Source organism: Megalobrama amblycephala, linkage group LG7, assembly GCF_018812025.1.
Source record: "Megalobrama amblycephala isolate DHTTF-2021 linkage group LG7, ASM1881202v1, whole genome shotgun sequence".
Classification (NCBI taxonomy): domain Eukaryota; kingdom Metazoa; phylum Chordata; class Actinopteri; order Cypriniformes; family Xenocyprididae; genus Megalobrama; species Megalobrama amblycephala.
The window spans coordinates 27,326,089-27,345,504 of NC_063050.1; the positions used below are offsets into that span (position 1 = coordinate 27,326,089).

The window sequence follows — 19,416 nt, forward strand, 5'->3', positions numbered from 1 at the left end:
AGCAACCGGAGCTTCTAATGGCAGCTGCAGTGAAGCAATGACTTTGCCAATTGGCGACTGGCTCTTTTATTTAGAAGGCAGGACTTATTCCGGCATATTGCGCATTGCACTTTCTCCTATTCATAAGTAATATGAGTGTACTGTCTCTGTATTTTGAAAGCCTTGGCTGCGTTCCCGGGAGCTTTGTATCACAAACCTGCGTGGATGAGGAGCTCTATACAGTGGATGATGGAGCAGGTGTGTGTGAGGTAGGAGTGAGAGGCAAAGTGTGTCCACACCGCCGGCTGCTGGAGAGCCAGACACAGACACGACAGACTCATCTGCATGTCCACACTCAGAGGCAGCTGATCCTGCAGCAAACGCCAAACCACCACCTACAGAGACAGAAAGAGAAACATGAGCTGAGAGGCTGAGTGATATTTATAGACGTGGCGCTACCACTATCTAAAATATTACCACTCTATCATCTTTCTATCAATATCAATATATCTCAAAGGTCGATATATCAGCTGATATTTGGCATTTTGTACTTTGCATCAGCCAGTGAGTTTTTCTGTTTGGCCAGTAAATGTCCAACTATGTCCAGTAAATGACAGTGCCGGGACTTTTATTTCTTCGAAGAGGAGTCGGCATAGTTGGTAAAACTTCTATAGTGGTGAACGCAAGATGACCGCACATATAATTTTTACATTCCCATTTGATTCAATAGCAAAATAAAGCAATAAGCCACAAGAAGCTGTGGTTTACAGTGAATTTATTACAGCTAAGGGGCATCGTTAGGAACGACACAGAGCGGAATGCCTAAAACCCCCTTAGCTGTTAAAGATTCACTGTAAACCACAACTTCACAGGGCTTACCGCTTTTATAAAATGGTTATTCCAAATATGCAAATATTAAAGCAAATATATGTATATATCGATGTAACCTTCATGAAGTAAAATCACTAAAAGCCTTCCTTCCACTGGAAAAAATAGTCCCTGGCCATGAAAAGCAACAGAATGCATCATCTCATGGAGATTAACTAAAAAAAAAAAACAGACTAGGAAATGTCAGATGGTGGCAAAGACTGTTTGAGTGAGTCAGTCAGTAGTGAGGACTTTTATTTTGAAAGGACTGATACTGTTGTGAACAACATAGGACTGACCTGAAAGAAAATGCTATATAGATGCAGGTAATACAAGCTTCAGTGAACAATATCAATGAGAACAAACATATGTTTATATTGCTAAGGGTGTTGTGCAGTGATACATAAAACCATTGGATGAAGCAATCATAGCCGTGTTTTATCGTGAAAAAAAACACAGAGCTATCAAGGACTGAAACTAACCGTTTTATAAGAAAAAAATAACATACGATTAGATAAACAAAATAAACAAAATAAAAGTTTGAGTTTGCCTAATATATGTGGGTGTACTGTGTGTAATTATTATGTATATAATAATTTTGAGAAATATTTACAAGTATATGTATTTATTTATATTTTTATATAATTTATATTATATATAAATAAAAATATTTAGTACATAAATAACATATTTCTCTTAAATATATACATTAACTTGTGTGTATTTATATATACATAATAATTACACACAGTACACCCACATATATTATGCTAACTCAAACTTTTATTTTGTATACGATTAATCACGATTAATCGTTTGACAGCCCTACATATGATAGACTTTCTGACTTTACAAAAGAGGAAAAAAATATTCATAGATTTATTATGTTGGTCAGAAGAGAGAAATATCACTCCCTCAGCCGTTATATTAGAAACAAAAATAGTTTTATGTAATTTAATGCCAAGGTAATATAACAGTATAATATAAAGTATAGTGTAATAAATGTACATTAAACAGAAAAAAAAAAACTTTGCTAGATTCATTCTCCCTCTTCATTAGTTTACTGTCTCTGTCTATCCCTAGTGCACACAGACTGACCAGATTACTGAGTGCACTGTTGGTTAACAGTGTTTTTAACAGGACTACATAATCAAGAAGATATCCAAGTATAATTCTGTTTATTTTGCAGGTTTATTTTCATTTATGAAGTTCCATTAATTTTAAATTATTTATTTCTAGTTTAGTAAACATATAAAATAAATATAAATTACATAGCAGCATGTGTTATTTACTATTGTTAAATTAAGTACTGTGATATCATATAGGCCTGTTTCAGCTTTATATTGGCCATGGGCCACCCCGCTCTCCAAGATATTGGCATCGGCCATCAGACAATCCATATCGGTCGACTACCAGAATGTTCTCTATAAAATCATCTTATTTGGGAAGGATGCATCAGTCTTACCTCTATGGCGAGGGTGCTGAAGGTGGTAATGAGTGTCTCTCTGTCTTTGGGAATGTGCAGTGAGGACGGCAATTTGGACAGAGACAGCAGGTACTGACTCAAAACGCCACACAGACTCAACACAGTCTGATAAAACCCAGGCTCACCTGCAACACACAAACACAAGCAATGACAGTGTGTTCATTACAACTTCACTATAATTTACAGCATTTGCCACAAAGGATAATTCCCATGTACTTACACCAACGAATGTTTAGACACACCTACTCGTTACTTATTATTACTATTTTTACCATGTTGGAAGAATAATAATAACGTCATCAAAACCATGAAATAACACAAATGGAAGAATGGGAATTTTGCAGTGACCACAGCAATGCTAAACAAAGTGTGCCTTGATTACATTTGTATGTTGATCAGCGCCACCTAATGTACAGGAGGGGATTTGGTTGTCATATAGCTGAGGGTTTCCCAAACAGGGATTCATGAAGGAATAGCAGGGGGTTTGTTAGTTGATGAACAGCTGATATTTAATTATAGTGAATGTAAAATTAAAACAAATAAATGGAGAGCACAATTCATCGAAATTAAAATATGAAATTGTGATATAGATTAGTGCAGTGCTGTGTTCATTTACATGCAAGAACCTTGTGATTCTGTGTTTTCTGTGAGTTAAACGTGCATTTGGTAATGCAATGTGCACTATCTTGGCTTTATTTACAAATATGCATAATTTGTGGACAGAAATGTATAGCATTTCACCAAAATAAAAGCTTGAGACACTGAAATGTTAAAAACTTGAGGGTTTGAATGTTTGAAAGTGAAGAATTCAATGCATAAATATTAGTGTTTTAACTTTTAAAATAAAATTATTAGTTTATTAAATAAATTTTTTTTATTTTACAGTAAAATTGTAATGTACAACAGTAATATTATTTAATTTTAATAAATAATAATATAATTAATAATAATAATAATAGTCATTGTTTTTATATTCAATTTGATTATGTTTCTAAAATATCCATTAAACATTAAAGGTGCCATCGAACTGAAAATTGAATTTACCTCGGCATAGTTGAATAACAAGAGTTCAGTACATGGAAATGACATACAGTGAGTCTCAAACTCCATTGTTTCCTCCTTCTTATATAAATCTCATTTGTTTAAAAGACCTCCGAAGAACAGGCGAATCTCAACATAACACCGACTGTTACGTAACAGTCGAGATCATTAATATGTACGCCCCCAATATTTGCATATGCCAGCCCATGTTCAAGGCATTACACAAGGGCAGCCAGTATTAACGTCTGGATGTGCACAGCTGAATCATCAGACTAGGTAAGCAAGCAAGAACAATAGCGAAAAATGGCAGATGGAGCGATAATAACTGACATGATCGATGATATCATGATATTTTTAGTGATATTTGTAAACTGTCTTTCTAAATGTTTCATTAGCATGTTGCTAACGAAATTAATTAAATGTGGTTAAAGTTACCATCGTTTATTACTGTATTCACAGAGACAAGAGAGCCGTCGCTATTTTCATTTTTAAACACTTGCAGTCTGTATAATTCATAAATACAGCTTCATTCTTTATAAATCTCTCCAACAGTGTGTAATGTTAGCTTTAGCCACAGAGCACTATCAAACTCATTCAGAATCAAATGTAAACATCCAAATAAATACCATACTTATGCGATTAGACATGCTGCATGACGAACACTTTGTAAAGATCCATTTTGAGGGTTATTTTAGCTGTGTGAACTTTGTTTATGCAGTGATAGAGTCGAGAGCTCGGGAGGGGGCAGAGAGCGCGAACAATTAAAGGGGCCACAGCCTGAATCGGCGCATTTCTAATTATGCCTCAAAATAGCCAGTTAAAAAAATTAATTAAAATAAATCTATGGGGTATTTTGAGCTGCAACTTCACAGACACATTCAGGGGACACCTTAGACTTATATTACATCTTTTAAAAAGACATTCTACGGCACCTTTAACTGATCAGAAAACCATGAACATGCAAATGCATGTAATTAAATTATTCAAGTATTCATTTCAAGTAAATATTTTACATTTAAAAGGGTTTCAACTGACAAAAAAAAGTTTAGAAAACCCCTGATTTAACCAAAGTAATTTATTTTGTGTGTGAACAGGCATTTATTTGTAGAAAACAAGTTTAATACTGATTGTGACTCACCGTATACTTGATTAAGCTTCTGCCAGTAGTCCGTACACGTCTTAGCGGAGGCGAGGAGGGGCTGATGAGGCGAGGGGAGGAGCTCTATGACACCAGCCAATCTATCGAAGGCCACCTGTTGAGCAGTGTCAAATAAAACCGCCCCATGATCCTTACATACCCTCTGTACCCCAACACTCAGACATGATGCCAGCAGACACAGGTTGAAGTCCTGCAAATACAACACAACATCAGTGTCTGTTTGTGTTAGAAAATGAGAGATATGCATGTTTTTGGTCTTTACCTTGCAGGTCATGATTGTGTTTAGGTCAGATTGGGGAAGTTTTGTCAAGAGCTCAGTATTTTCATACAGAGCTCCTTCACCTCTCAAACAACACTGAGATTTCACCAGAGCAACATACCACTCCTGAAATAAACACACACACACACACACACACACACACAATAATGTTATGTTTTCGCTAAAACGTTTTCAGTTGACAACCACCGTTGTAAGTCATACCTTATTGGGTTCCACATTTTCAGGGGGAGGGGGAGGGTCACCATCCAGTGGGTGTGTGGTAATGGGTGCAGTAGGGCTTGTGGTATCTTCAGCAACAGTGGCTCTGAACCTGTCCAGCAGGGAGTAGAACCGCTGATGCCTGATGTAAGAGAGAGAGGATCATTTTAAAAAGCAAAGTTGGGAGATTTTCATATCAACAGCAACAAAAACAGATTAGAAGTAGACTTATGAGACAGGAAACTGCAAGCCGCCTTACCTTTGTGCAAGGCCACTGGTCTGTAGGTACTGCTGAATCCTGTCCAGCTCCTCCAGTGGTAGCTGAGCGACACTATTCTACAGTAGGAGGAGAAAACATGATTCACAATAATCATTTAGTGCAGTGGTTCTCAACCAAGGGCCCACTAGGGGGCCTCAGCACACTCCAAAGGGGACACGTTAGGGCTGCACGATTATGACAAAAATCATAATTGTCGATTATTCCCTTGAAATTGTAATTGCGATTATTAATTACGATTATCACAATTTACATTAAATAATGTTTTGAATAGCTTTATACCATTGTTTGAAGCAATAATATTTTTTTACTTGGTCTGCTTGATTTCAAATGGTAAACTGAATTTAAAAAAAATTTAACAGTAATAAAATAAGAAAAAATTAACAAATTACTAACAATAGCACAAATAAATACAATAGAATAAAGATTAGATACAGATACTTTTTACAATAGAATAAAGATACAGATTAATCAATTAAAGTAACAGAAATTAATCAGTCAAGAGCAGTAAGTGACTTTTTTTGTTGTTTGATTAACATTAACAACTTAGAGCGCGGCATGTTTATTCTGATACTGCAGAAAGGAGTATTGGTATCCTTTCTGATATTTCAGTATAGATACATATCGAAATATAGATATTTTTGACAGCACTAGGCTGTGTGCATGGCTTTATGAAAATGGCGTTTCCTGTTGTTTCGCTTTTTTCCCCTGGTCTTTCGTGTGCGTTCGACATATGTATCAGCGCACACCTACGTCACTGGTAGCTCCTTTTGTGCTGGGCTGGACCTTTTACACTCTGAAGTAGTCATGATTCGCCTCTCACAACATGACATGCTAATAACACAACTCTTAAACACGCAGAATAATGTAAGTGGATATGTTTTCCTTGTAATCGCGCCTTTGAACGATTACGAAATCGTGGCATCCGTAATCGTAATCGCGATTAGAGATTCGATTAATTGTGCAGCCCTAGGACACATGATGGCTTAAAGGGTTAGTTCACCCAAAAATGAAAATTCTGTCATTTATTACTCACCCTCATGCCGTTCCACACCCGTAAGACCTTCGTTAATCTTCAGAACACAAATTAAGATATTTTAGTTGAAATCCGATGGCTCCGTGAGGCCTGCATAGGGAGTAATGACACTTCCTCTCTCAAGATCCATAAAGGTTCTAAAAACATATTTAAATCAGTTCATGTGAGTACAGTGGTTCAATATTAATATTATAAAGCGACGAAAATATTTTTGCGGCAAAAAAACAAAATAACGACTTATTTAGTGATGGCCGATTTCAAAACACTGCTTCATGAAGCATCGGAGCATAAATGAATCAGTGTGTCGAATCATGATTCAGATCGCGTGTCAAACTGCCAACAGCTGAAATCACGTGACTCTGGCGCTCCGAACAGCAGATTCGATACACTGATTCATCTGTGCTCCGATGCTTCCTGAAGCATTGTTTTGAAATCGGCCATCACTAAATAAGTCGTTATTTAGTTTTTTTTGGCGCACCAAAAATATTCTCGTCACTTTATAATATTATTATTGAAACACTGTACTCACATGAACCGATTTAAATATGTTTTTAGTACCTTTATGGATCTTGAGAGAGGAAATGTCATTGCTCCCAATGAAGGCCTCATCGGATTTCAACTAAAATATCTTAATTTGTGTTCCAAAGATTAACGAAGGACTTACGGGTGTGGAACGGCATGAGGGTAAGTAATAAATGACAGATATTTCATTTTTGGGTGAACTTACCCTTTAATATGGTTCAAATTGAGAAAAAACAAGCAATAAAAAAAGTGAAAACTGCTAAGATATAAGCTGGCATTGTATTTCTTATTTTACTTTTTTACTGCTCAAGAGATGTCTATGGTCTCACTCCAGTCTATGGGAAAGTAGCCCATTTTTGATTCTTCTGAGGTTTATTGTGCTTGCACAATTTGTAAAAGTCAAAAATTGATATAAATTTTAAGATGTCATGGACTTTTCTTATAATGAATATTTTTTCTAATTATGTATCTTAAATGTATCCATCTTAAAAAAAATCGTTATCAGTTAAAAATAAAGTATCAAAAGATTTTATCAGTTAGAAATTGTTATTTCTGAGTTAAAAAAAATCATAATTTTAAACCATTGTAATCGCAAATGACTAGAAAAGTCATGTAAATTCACTGGTAATAATCAGTTATTGAATCTTCTGGAACTATAAAATTTAATTTTTTATTACATTATTTTAAAATTACATAACTATACATGGTTGTTTTAATTATTTAGAATTTTAATTAAATTCATGAAATTATATCATTATAAATGAAATATTTATATAAATAATTAAACTAAATTAAATTTATTCTCCTATTTTCTATAAATAGAAAAGTTTGCATAAGTTACAGCCACATTACAGCATAAGTACCAGAAATATCTTTGGGTGCCTTCAAATATTGCCTTTGACAATGAGGAGCCTCAGAGTCAGAAAGCTTGAGAATAGCTAATTTAGTGGTATTTGAAAAAGTGAGACATAACAATAGATCTTGATTCTAACTAAAAAAAAAATTACTGGGAAGAAATTGGATCCTATAAACAATTATTTAGGAGCCAAATGACTTTAGATACCATAGCACGGGCGGAGCTAGGGGTTGGCTAAAGGGACTGGAGCCCCGAATGTTTTTCCAAAAGCCCCGAATCTTTCAGGTTTGAGGTTTCTTTTTTGAAACGTATATCTCTATTAAAATATGTTAAACAGTTCAATATCGCTTTTCTGCAGTATCCATACACCGATACCTGCAGCGCCTTCTCTCTCTTCTCTCCGACAGCGAGTTCACGCACACCACAGTTGTACACAGACACGCCTCCTGTCACTCACTCAGAGCAGCGGCAGGCCTCAAGACTCTTGTTCGGTCCGGTTGAAGGGTTTTTGTTATGATATAACAACTGATATGACAACTTTAGCACATTTGTCAACTAAACATTAATTCAGCGTTTCCCATTAATGACCCTGTGCTGCCGCCACCATTTCATAATGAACCGAAATTTTAGAACAGAGCCTAAATGGTCTCTGAAGTTGTATTTTGCCAACGAACTAAAATCGAAACGTGATATGGCTTTGTGCCTTTATAAAACAGCAAAATACAGTGATTAAGTATATATACAGTCTGTTTGTGCTGCGTGTTTTAAATAGAAGTGTGCACTTTGCTCACATGATCAGCTGGTGATCAAAATAAAAGGATTTATCTTTTGCAAGTGTAGAAATTAGTACAAAAGTACTGTAAGTACCCCCCGAGAGGAGGTACACCCAACATAGTTTTACAAATTCCAGTGGGAAATAATGTACATTTTATGAACATTACTCAAGAATACTCCTTTCATGTCAGTAAAGCTGTTAACAGAAAATTCAAATATCTTTGGACAAAATCGATTCAGGCTAAGCCCCTAAGATTTTAGGTTTGTTTATTTATTTATTTATTTATTTATTTACAGTCTATTACAATGAATGGCACAGAAGTGTTTTACCTGCAGGGTCTCTGCAAGCAGCATCTCCACACGTCTGCAGGCGAGTGTATCCACCATGCGAGCCAGCACACGGAACGGCGTGTTGAGTAGTTTGTCTACGTATAGCATGAGCAGAGCCCCAGACTGACTTAGATGAATGCCCTCCAGACACTGCAGGGTCTTCTTCAGCATCACCGGCTGCACATTTAATACATAAGTGACTGAAGATAAGGACAGCATGAAGTAAAATAAGATGTCATGCATGTACATGTACGTACAGTAGAAAGGTTGTCGCAGCGTGATTGTATGGCCTGTATGAAGAGTCCGCTGGCTGCCGAATTTCGGTGCACAGCACTGATGAGATCCTGCACTGGAGGCTCATGGGAGAGACTAATCAGATCGCTCACGTGATTTACAGTCAGCCACGTCAGATGCTCAGAGTCGTGCAGGTTCTGACACTGAGAGAGGAGGACAAAAAATAAATATATGAATATATTTAATATATAAATATATTTTTGTGCTTCGAATGTATTTTTGATTTTTTTTGTTGAAATATGATACTGAATGGTAAGCTTGGCAAATAGAGATGTATGATATATGTTACCACATTTTTTTTAATTATCAGTATCAATCAATGTTACTGGATATATATTGGCCAGTACACTCAAAGTCTTTATTTTAAAGAATTTAAAAAGGATTAAATATAAATTATATATTAACTTTATATAGAAAATCTCAAAAAGAATGTTTCATACTGTATGTTAAAAGGTTAGTGTCTAAATTCACTTGTGCCTTTTCAAATGAATGACTGGTGTTTTAGTTTTTACTTTTTAATTTATTTGTTCAAAAGTTTGTGGTCAGTAAATTACTTTCAATGTTTTTTTAAAGAAGTTTCTTATGCTCACCAAAATAGAAAAATACAGTAATACTGTGAAATATTATTAGAATTTAAAATAAATGTTTTCTTTTATTAATAGCATTGCTGAATTTTCAGCATCATTACTCCAGAATTCAGTTTCACATGATCCTTCAGAAATCATTCTAATATGCTGATATGGTGGTAATAAAAACATTTATTTTTATTATCAATGTTGAAAGCAGTTTTGCTTAATATTTTGAAAAACTGTGATTACTGTTTTTTTCCAGGATTCTAACAGAAGTTAGAAAAAAACAGCATTCAGTTGAAACAGAAATATTTAGTAACATCATAAATGTCAAAGGATTAGTTCACTTTTAAATAAACTTTTCCTGATAATTTACTCACCCCATGTCATCCAAGATGTCCATGTCTTTCTTTCTTCAGTCGAAAATAAATTAAAGTTTTTGACGAAAACATTCCAGGATTTTTCTCCTTATAGTAGACTTGAATGGGCACCAAACAGTTGAAGGTCAAAATTAGTTTCACTGCAGCTTCAAATTGTTCTAGATCATCCCAGATGAGAAATAAGGGTCTTATCTAGTGAAACCATCCCTCATTTTCTGAAAAAAATTGAAAACTATATAAGTTTTATCCATAAATGCTCATCTTGAACTAGCTCTCTTCTTCTTCTCCTCTATTAGGAATCCGGCAGTGTAGATGCTGCTAAGCGTATTACTGCCCTCCACAGGCCAAAGTTTGAACTAATTGTTATATACTATTGAACTAGCATATTGCATATAAAAATTTGTTCAAACTTTGGCCTGTGGAGGGCAGTATTACACTTAGCAGTGTCTACACTGCTGGAATTCAAATAGAGGAGAAGAAGAAGAGAGCTAGTTCAAGATGAGCATTTAAGGTTAAAACTTATTTTAAAAATTTTTCAGAAAATGAGCAATGGTTTCACTAGATAAGACCCTTATTTCTCATCTGGGATGATCTAGAACAATTTGAAGCTGCAGTGAAACTAATTTTGAAATTCAACCGTTTGGTGCCCATTCAAGTCCACTATAAGGAGAAAAATCCTGGAATGTTTTCATCAAAAACTTTAATTTATTTTCGACTGAAGAAAGAAAGACATGGACATCTTGGATGACAAGGGGGTGAGTAAATTATCAGGAAAAGTTTATTTAAAAGTGGACTAATCCTTTAACTGTCACTTTTGATCAGTTTAATGGATCCTTCCTTGCTGAATAAAAGTATTCATTTTCCCAAACAATTTGATAAAAACAGTAGTGTAGGTGCTTGGGGGTGCTACCAAGGTGGCTTCAGAGTGAACAGATTAGTTCTAATAAAGACTTTAAAAGTGTGCTGCTTAGTGCCAATTAACATTCTGTTTTATGAACAGGTTATAAACAGGTTTATCAGTATTGGCGGCTTAGTAAGAGTTAGGCTAGGTAAAATAAAACTCATGCTAGAGCTCTTCAGGAGTTTGGACACAGCTTTAAAAAAGCTTGAGAAATCTCACCACATAGTCACAGAAGAGGATAAGGGCTCCTCGTCGGACAATCTCTCTGTTACACATAGCCAGCTTCCCCTCGGGCCTCTCCTCCTCTCCAGATGAGTGCGGGCTCAGCAGCTTAGTGCTGGACAGACTGTGCCTCCTAATGGAGTCATGAAAACATGATTTGTGATAAAAAAAGATTTACTGCAGTCTTTGCCTCTTACACCATGTCCTAACCAGATGCAACACAACACTGCAGCGTGATAAAAGGTATCTTTTCCATGTTAATCAGAGTTTTTGTCCTAACAAGAAAGGCTACGAGCAACAAGTGATTCTATTTTAAAAACGGCTTCTATTTCTGGCTTGAACAACAATCTCAGGTACTGTGATTTATTAAATTTAATGTGAGTAAATGTGACCTTTATAGTCATATGGAAAGCGACAATGAATAATTCACCTCAGATATTAAAAATAAAGGGTTAGTTCAACCAAAAATGTCTGTCATTAATTACTCACCCTCATGTCCTTTCAAATCCCGCAAGATCCACAAATTGTTGAATAAAGTTGTTATTTTTGTTTATTTTTTATTCTTATCAGTCATAACATTAGGGTTGAACCACAGTAGTCACGTCGACTATTTTAACAATGTTTTTACTACTTTTCTGGACCTTGAATGTGGTAATTTTGTTGCTTTCTATGGGAGATTAAAAAAAAAAAACCTCTCGGATTTCATCAAAAACATCTTAATTTGTGTTCTGAAGGTCTTACAGGTTTAAAACGACATGGGGGTGAACTAACCCTTTAAAGGAAACAAGAACTTTCAAACTGTGAATTGTAAACAAACAAGTGTATTCATGACAAAGATTGTTTCAGTCACACAATATGTATTTTTTCTTAACATTAAAATGGTGTAATATTTATGAATTTGATTATGCACATATCCACTGAAGTGCAATGTGCTTGCAGAGAGAGCCCACCCACATGTTCTTCGTAGTCGTGTCACGTCTGGTGTGGACAGACAATTTGCTTGTCGATGGAATGTTATCGCAGTTACAAAGTGCATATAAATGCAATTACTTGCAATCAGTGAAAGGCTAATTTGTTATTTGCCATTACAAACATCATTTGACTTCCTAAAACTACCAAAAATTTTCCTTAGCCTGGCTGTAACTGTTGGATCAATTAAACAGGCTTTCCTATTTGGTATGTAGTCTAACCTGGGGGTCTGATGCACCTCGGACCACCAGGTGTAGTTGGTGTAGTTGATGATGAGAAGGACCTGACACCAGAGCAGGACCAGAGATGGGTGTGTGGTTATGAGCTGGAGCACCAGGCTGTTCAGACCCTCCAGGGTATAAAAATGACCCCCTTCCCCTCCCTCCGCCTTCAGAAGCCTGCTGCCCGCTGCCGTGATCCGCCGGAACATTCCTGGTAGGTTTAAGGGAAATAATGTAATAATTAAAAACAAGGAATAATGTTGCCCTTTACTGAGATCATGAAGTATGCTAAGCTGGTAAAGGGTCCTGTGTATGAGTTGAGACTCTGTGGGTGTGCGTACCTGATTTGAAGATGTGGATCAAACACATGAGCAGTGTGCCCAGCTGCTGACAGTAGAACGTGTGCTGCTGCTCGCTCATGTCAACTTTCACCTGCTTTGTGGCGATATCATCCAGCAACACCCCCACCAACTGCAATAAGAACCTGACAAAGAAAAAGAGATTCATAACTGTGATAATTAATGCTGCCGTGTTTGTCTTGTTATGCTGATTGTTTTCTGTGTAATATTGTAATACATAAGTAATGTTCTAGCAGCATTCAGCTAATCTTTAACAGGAATGTGATCAACTAAATACAAAAAAGGAGGATATGACTATACAACAACAACAACAACAACAATTATTATTATTATTATTATTATTATTATTATTATTATTACTACTATTATTCAATATACTGTATAATTTTATCATCATTTAGATTATAAAAAATAGAAATTAATGAAGAAATACATTACTATTGTACTGTAAAATAAAAATGAGTATACCAATGAGTATATAGCAAGTCCAATACTTGCTTCTTATGAATTTTGGGGGGTGTTTTCAAAATTAGTGCCTGTTTTGCTCAAGCATGTCATACTTTCTCACAAAATATGATGTGCGTTTCATAGAAGTTTTGCTTTCGACAACCATTTGAAATCTTGTATTAAACCTTAATCACCAGTAAAGACATGATACCTATCATCTTCTGAGCCAAGGCAATTTTCATTTGTACAACATTATTTTATGCCAAATCCTGATTTCAGAATTATGGCCAGTGACAGAAGAAAATTCAAATATGACAAATATTACCAACCCCTATCATTTCTGATACATTTGTGGGTGTTTTTACTACATCCAAAAAGCATCAGAAAATTACAGATTTTGTGAATAAGGTTTATATATTTAAAGTTCTTTGACATTAAAGGTGCTAAAGAGGATGTTTTGTTTTATACATTTTTGCAATATTACTTGAAACTGTCTTTACTAACTGATAAAAGACTATTTATTAGGTGCACTGAAAGGAATAATATTAATATACATCATCTGTGCACGAGGTAGGGCCTTAAAAACATCAGCCAATTGGCCCTCTGGCTTGTCAATCACTGCCATGATGTTCCTTGTGAGAGACGAGCGCGGCTGCGCGCTCCAGTAACTTTCCACACTCCACAGGCGCCGTATGCAATGTTTTTGTCAGGAGACAGGAATAACAACTGCAGATTATGAGTTACCTGCGGTGAGTCCGACATAATGAATCCACTAACACGACACAGTGAATGCCGGTGGTAAACACTCGTGTTCCAATACTCGTGCACGAGTTTTGGGAGGCGTTCCCTCGAATCGAGCTGTGAAGGAGGGGGGTTGTTCTTACGCATGCGCTCATTTCAAAAACTCACTAACAGTCTTTGGTTTCTCAGTCGACAGAAAGATCCTCTTTAGCACCTTTAAATGGAAAATATTTTTCCACTCATTTGCAGATTGTAAGATAAATTATACACTTTTAATACTGATATTGATATTGATACTTTTGAACTCAGCATCATCAAATTGGGTAATATTAGGCCTTTTTGCAAATCAGCATTATTCTTTTTTCAAAATGCAGGACTTTATATTTTGAAACTGCAGATTTTGCGATTAGATAAATGCAATAAGTCATCACAAACACGCACTGTTCAAATTCATAAAAACGTTACCGACCAATAACGCTAGAGGCTTTAGCACCGGGTAGTTATAAGGAATTTAGTTACAGGAACTATTCACCAGTGTGGTTCCCCAAGAAGTAAATGTTCCTCTAGGGCCATTTTCCTGGTTGCATTCGCACCACAAGTAGGAACTCTGAAGTGACGTAAGCCGGCCGACAGCAACGTCATTTAAACGTGGCATTCAACGTCAACAACTGGAGAATGGAGGACGCCGTGATAAGATCTGTGTTTTTGTTATGTGTCGTGGGATTCATGATAACGGTGACTGAATGTAGACGTATAAGTTATGCAATGGAAAGAGCAAAAAAAAAGAGGGATAAGAGAAGAAATCTCAGACAACAACTTGTGGTGAACACAATGCCGCAGACAAATGTGACAGGTAAACGTCGTGAACAATAGCTTCCTGTATTTTTATGTCTTGTGACACTCTAAAACACCAACAACCAGGAAGGAAAAAAAAAATATTAAAATTATTCACCTTGCAACTTTTTCTCAGATTTACTCTGGTCAGAAAGTACCTAACTAACTAAATAAATAAATATTTCATATTTAGTTGTGCCATAGTAAAATTTGTTTTGCCACAATCATAGACTGACTTTAATGGACAGCGACCAGCAATTACCTAGCAAATGTTTCCTCAGGAGGGAAACGCTGCGGCTCCCCATTGGCATCTTCCATGGTAGTAGGCGGAGCTTCAGGAGGGGAGGAGTCATCGTCACACAGTCGACAGATAGTGGGACAGGAGAGGAGGTATGGTGACAGTGAAAGTTCCTGAATACGAGACAGAATGATGTCCTCTGTGGACTGCGAGATTAGGACACGCAGGATGGCGAGAATCCCAGACACCCACAACTGCCCCGTACCCACTGATGCCTACAGAAAAGAACAGGGACACAGTGAGCCACTTTATAGCGTTAAGATGCAGTCAGAATCACCACTGTTCAGCTCATTTTTGTGGGCAAAATCCAGTCATTTCAATAAGAATCTGCACAACTGAGAATTTTGCACAAGGGTGAAAGATTTCCTCACGCAAATTTTGCAACGTTTTCAAGTCACAATAATTCTCTGGGTTTATCAATAGAAAGCTGCTTTGTTTGAAAGTGGCTTCTGTGTGAGATGTACTTCATGCATCACTACACTATTGACAAAAGACAATGGACCCTTTTTCCCACAAAATATAACTAATTTGACTGCACATTTACTTACTTTTTGACAGCCACTGTTCATCCTATTTAAACTGATAATATTATCTATAGCATCAGGAAAGTAATCTAAGCAACATGTGACTGATTCTCACAAGGGTAGATGGTGTGATGAACATGCTCTTCAGTAGCATGTCTACAGGTCGCAGAGAGGAGGGAGCCACTGTCTCAAACAGTGTGTTTAACACACCCAATGCCTCATGGGAGTCCAGGTGCATCTGCCAAGCACACAGAAGCAAATATGTAAAGTGCATTTACTTAAAAACTGTTAGCTTGAATTCAGAATCTTAGATGAATCTGGTGGTTGAAAACGTAATGATATCAAGACGCAAAGTCGAAACAGAGCCGCACTTGCTGTTTGCCGATCATTGGCAGGATGATGTCAGCAATCTGTCGTGAAAGCCTCTTCCACTTATCTTCGTTCTCTTTATGGCACTGCTGTAGGATCAGAATAAACATCTCCAGCACCTACAGACACAAACATGCATGATTTCACACATAAATCCATGAATGCAAAGAGTATGTTTTTCCAAAACAAACACACACCAGAATGGATTGTTACCTGATGGTGCTGAACGAGGCGTAGAAGCATGGACACCACCACTTCCTTTTGAGTTTCCAGCTCTTTTCCTGCATCTGCTTTATTGGAGCCTCTCAGCACAAAGAGGTCGTGCACTATGGGCTGCAGTGCAGGGATTGCTGAGAAATGAAGAGGAGGATAAAAAATATTTTCAATTCACCAGATTAATGCTTATTCTACACAATATTCAACAATTTCTGAATTAATATATGTAGTTTGTTTAAAGAAGACCTATTATGCCCATTTACAAAATCTTTGTTTTTGGGGTCTACTAGAATAGGTATTCATGCTTGAATGTTCAATAAAAAAAAATTTACACATATTTCACATAGTTGCAGCACCTCTCTTCCTAGTCTGTCAGTAATGCTCTTTTTAGTTCCTTTAACTATAAAGCCCCTCCTCTGAAAAGCGCAATGCGCTCTGATTGGTTGACTGGATAAGTGAGTTGTGGTTGGTTAATCTCTTTGAGCGCGTTTCAGAAATGTCATTCCCATTACCATAATCGAGTTAGATACGGGGTGGAAACAACAGCGTCTCTGGACATGGCGACAACACGCTACTAATGCAACTCAACCAGGCCTCCCTTTATTTTGCATATGTTTTGGGGTGAGAATAATTTAAAGGTGTAAAAGATGTAATATAAGTCTAAGGTGTCCCCTGAATGTGTCTGTGAAGTTTCAGATCAAAATACCCCATAGATTTTTTTTTTATAAATTTTTTTAACTGCCTATTTTGGGGCATCATTATAAACTCGCCGATTTTATGCTGCGGCCCCTTTAAATCCCGTGGTCCACGCCCACAGAGCTCGCGCTTGCCTTGAACAGTGCCTTAACAAAGTTTACACAGCTAATATAACCCTCAAAATGGATCTTTACAAAGTGTTCGTCATGCATGCGGCATGCATGCGTCAGATTATGTGAGTATTGTATACTGTTATATTGTTTACTTCTGATTTTGAATGAGTTTGATAGTGCTCCATGGCTAACGGCTAATGCTACTCTGTTGGAGAGATTTATAAAGAATGAAGTTGTGTTTATGCATTATACAGACTGCAAGTGTTTAAAAATGAAAATAGCGACGGCTCTCTTGTCTCCGTGAATACAGTAATAACCGATGGTAACTTTAACCACATTTAACAGTACATTAGCAACATGCTAACGAAACATTTAGAAAGACAGTTTACAAATATCACTAAAAACATCATGTTATCATGGATCATGTCAGTTATTATTGCTCCATCTGCCATTTTTCGCTATTGTTCTTGCTTGCTTACCTAGTCTGATGATTTGGTTGTGCACATCCAGACGTTAATACTGGCTGCCCTTGTCTAATGCCTTTTATAATGTTGGAAACATGGGCTGGCATATGCAAAGATTGGGGGCGTACATATTAATGATCCTGACTGTTACGTAACAGTGTTATGTTGAGATTCGCCTGTTCTTCGGAGGTCTTTTAAACAAATGAGATTTATATAAAAAGGAGGAAACAATGGAGTTTGAGACTCACTGTATGTCATTTCCATGTACTGAACTCTTGTTATTTAACAATGCCAAGATAAATTCAATTTTTCATTCGAGGGCACCTTTAAATGAGGAATATTGCACATTCCTGGAATAAAACTCAAGACTACAATCGAGGCGTTTCAGGAAGTTCAGAAACAGTGCTTACTGATATAGAGAATAACTGCATTTGGAGTAACTTTGTGCTTTGTAACTTTGCAGACCTTTTTCATGCTCAAACAGCAACATTACACACTTAAGAAAGTTGAAAATGTAAAAAAAGCATAATAGGACTGTCTGTTCATTATTAGTGAACAAGGAAATATGGAAACATTTATTTTTAGTCTAAAATGAGTTAAATTGGTTTACAGTTGTTACATTTTCTGCTTGAGAATCTGAATATATATGCGTGTTGTGACTCTACACACCATGCGTTACTGCCTTCCTGCCACTGGCCATGATGCCATCACACAGCTGAATGATCTTTGGGATGCTGATGATCTGTTTGGAGTGGTAGCGCTCATAGGACAGCAGAACCAGGAAGAAGAAAATGTTGGGCACAATCTCTTCAGAGTCCCTACACAGAAAAAATAAATCCATTTAGTGCAAACTAATAAATATTAGCAAATCTGAGCATGTGCAATTGAATGTACACAAGATTTTTTTTGAAAGAAATTAATACTTTTATTGTGCAACGACACATTAATTTGATCAAAAAATACAGTAAAAGACATTTATAATGTTACAAAAAATGTCATCAAAGAGTCCTGAAAATATGTATAACGTTTCCATAAATACATTAAGCAGCACATGCATTTTCATCATTGATAATAATAATTGTTACTTTAGCAAATCAGCATATTAGAATAATTTTTGAAGGATCACGTTATGTGACACTGAAGACTGGAGTAATGATGCTGAGAATTCACCACAGGAATAAATTACATTTTAAAATATATTGAAACAGAAAACAGTTATTTTAAATTGTAATAATATTTCACTATATTAATGTTTTACTGTATCAATCAAATAAATGCAACTATTGTGCGCATAACAGATTTCTTTCAAAAACATTAAGGCCCAGTTTCACAAGCCAGGATTAGGCCTTAGTTCAATTAGGGCATTTAAGTTGCTTTTATAAATGTACCCTAGAAAAACACATTACTGGTGTGCATCTTGAGACAAAACAATGGCAGTGACTTATTTTAAGATATGTCAGTGCAAGTAGCTTTCAGTTGAAACAGCTCAAACATGCATTTTAGTCCAGGACTAGCTTAAGCCTTGTTTGTGAAACTGGGAATATAAATCTTACTGACTCCAAACTTTTGAATGGCAATGTATGGTGATGTGAATGTCACAAGATCTTACCTGAACTGCCCCACTTCAATATACTCAAACTGCTTCAGCACGAAACCAATGAATACCTGAAACAAACACATAGTAGTAAAATATTATCATTGTGTAAGTCTAGTATAAAAATAAAACAATACCTAAATTTGTTTTGATTCTCAATTAGTGGCGCAAAATGGTACACTGCATGTGGACTCGGTATGAGTTTGATCCACAGGTCAAAATGACTCACCTGGTCTGAATCAAGCAAACAGTAGTTGACCCGGAGCTGCACAAGTTGGGCGAGTAGGTCCAGCACCTGTCTTTGCAGGGCCACTGAGGTGCTGGTGGTGTACTGCTTCAGAGCTTTAATCACCAGCGGCTCAAACAAACGGATGTGATTATGAATGGCATTCTGAAACAC

The 19,416-nt window shown here is 36.4% G+C and overlaps 1 protein-coding gene across 4 annotated transcripts in view; it reads right to left on the bottom strand.

The window, feature by feature from the left end:
* Positions 1 to 19,416, bottom strand: part of htt (huntingtin) — a 61,228-nt gene that overhangs the window by 15,324 nt on the left and 26,488 nt on the right. For all 4 annotated transcript variants that reach the window (XM_048196804.1, XM_048196803.1, XM_048196802.1 and 1 more), the window contains 18 exons: positions 19,246 to 19,407; positions 19,032 to 19,087; positions 18,092 to 18,240; positions 16,147 to 16,283; positions 15,936 to 16,052; positions 15,680 to 15,802; positions 15,005 to 15,255; positions 12,703 to 12,845; positions 12,362 to 12,572; positions 11,169 to 11,304; positions 9,063 to 9,242; positions 8,806 to 8,982; positions 5,270 to 5,346; positions 5,014 to 5,152; positions 4,795 to 4,917; positions 4,512 to 4,722; positions 2,312 to 2,457; positions 197 to 374 (listed from right to left, as the gene is read on the bottom strand). In XM_048196804.1, the coding sequence (XP_048052761.1) occupies positions 197 to 374; positions 2,312 to 2,457; positions 4,512 to 4,722; positions 4,795 to 4,917; positions 5,014 to 5,152; positions 5,270 to 5,346; positions 8,806 to 8,982; positions 9,063 to 9,242; positions 11,169 to 11,304; positions 12,362 to 12,572; positions 12,703 to 12,845; positions 15,005 to 15,255; positions 15,680 to 15,802; positions 15,936 to 16,052; positions 16,147 to 16,283; positions 18,092 to 18,240; positions 19,032 to 19,087; positions 19,246 to 19,407 (2,716 nt within the window). The remainder of the gene's footprint in view (positions 1 to 196; positions 375 to 2,311; positions 2,458 to 4,511; positions 4,723 to 4,794; positions 4,918 to 5,013; positions 5,153 to 5,269; positions 5,347 to 8,805; positions 8,983 to 9,062; positions 9,243 to 11,168; positions 11,305 to 12,361; positions 12,573 to 12,702; positions 12,846 to 15,004; positions 15,256 to 15,679; positions 15,803 to 15,935; positions 16,053 to 16,146; positions 16,284 to 18,091; positions 18,241 to 19,031; positions 19,088 to 19,245; positions 19,408 to 19,416) is intronic.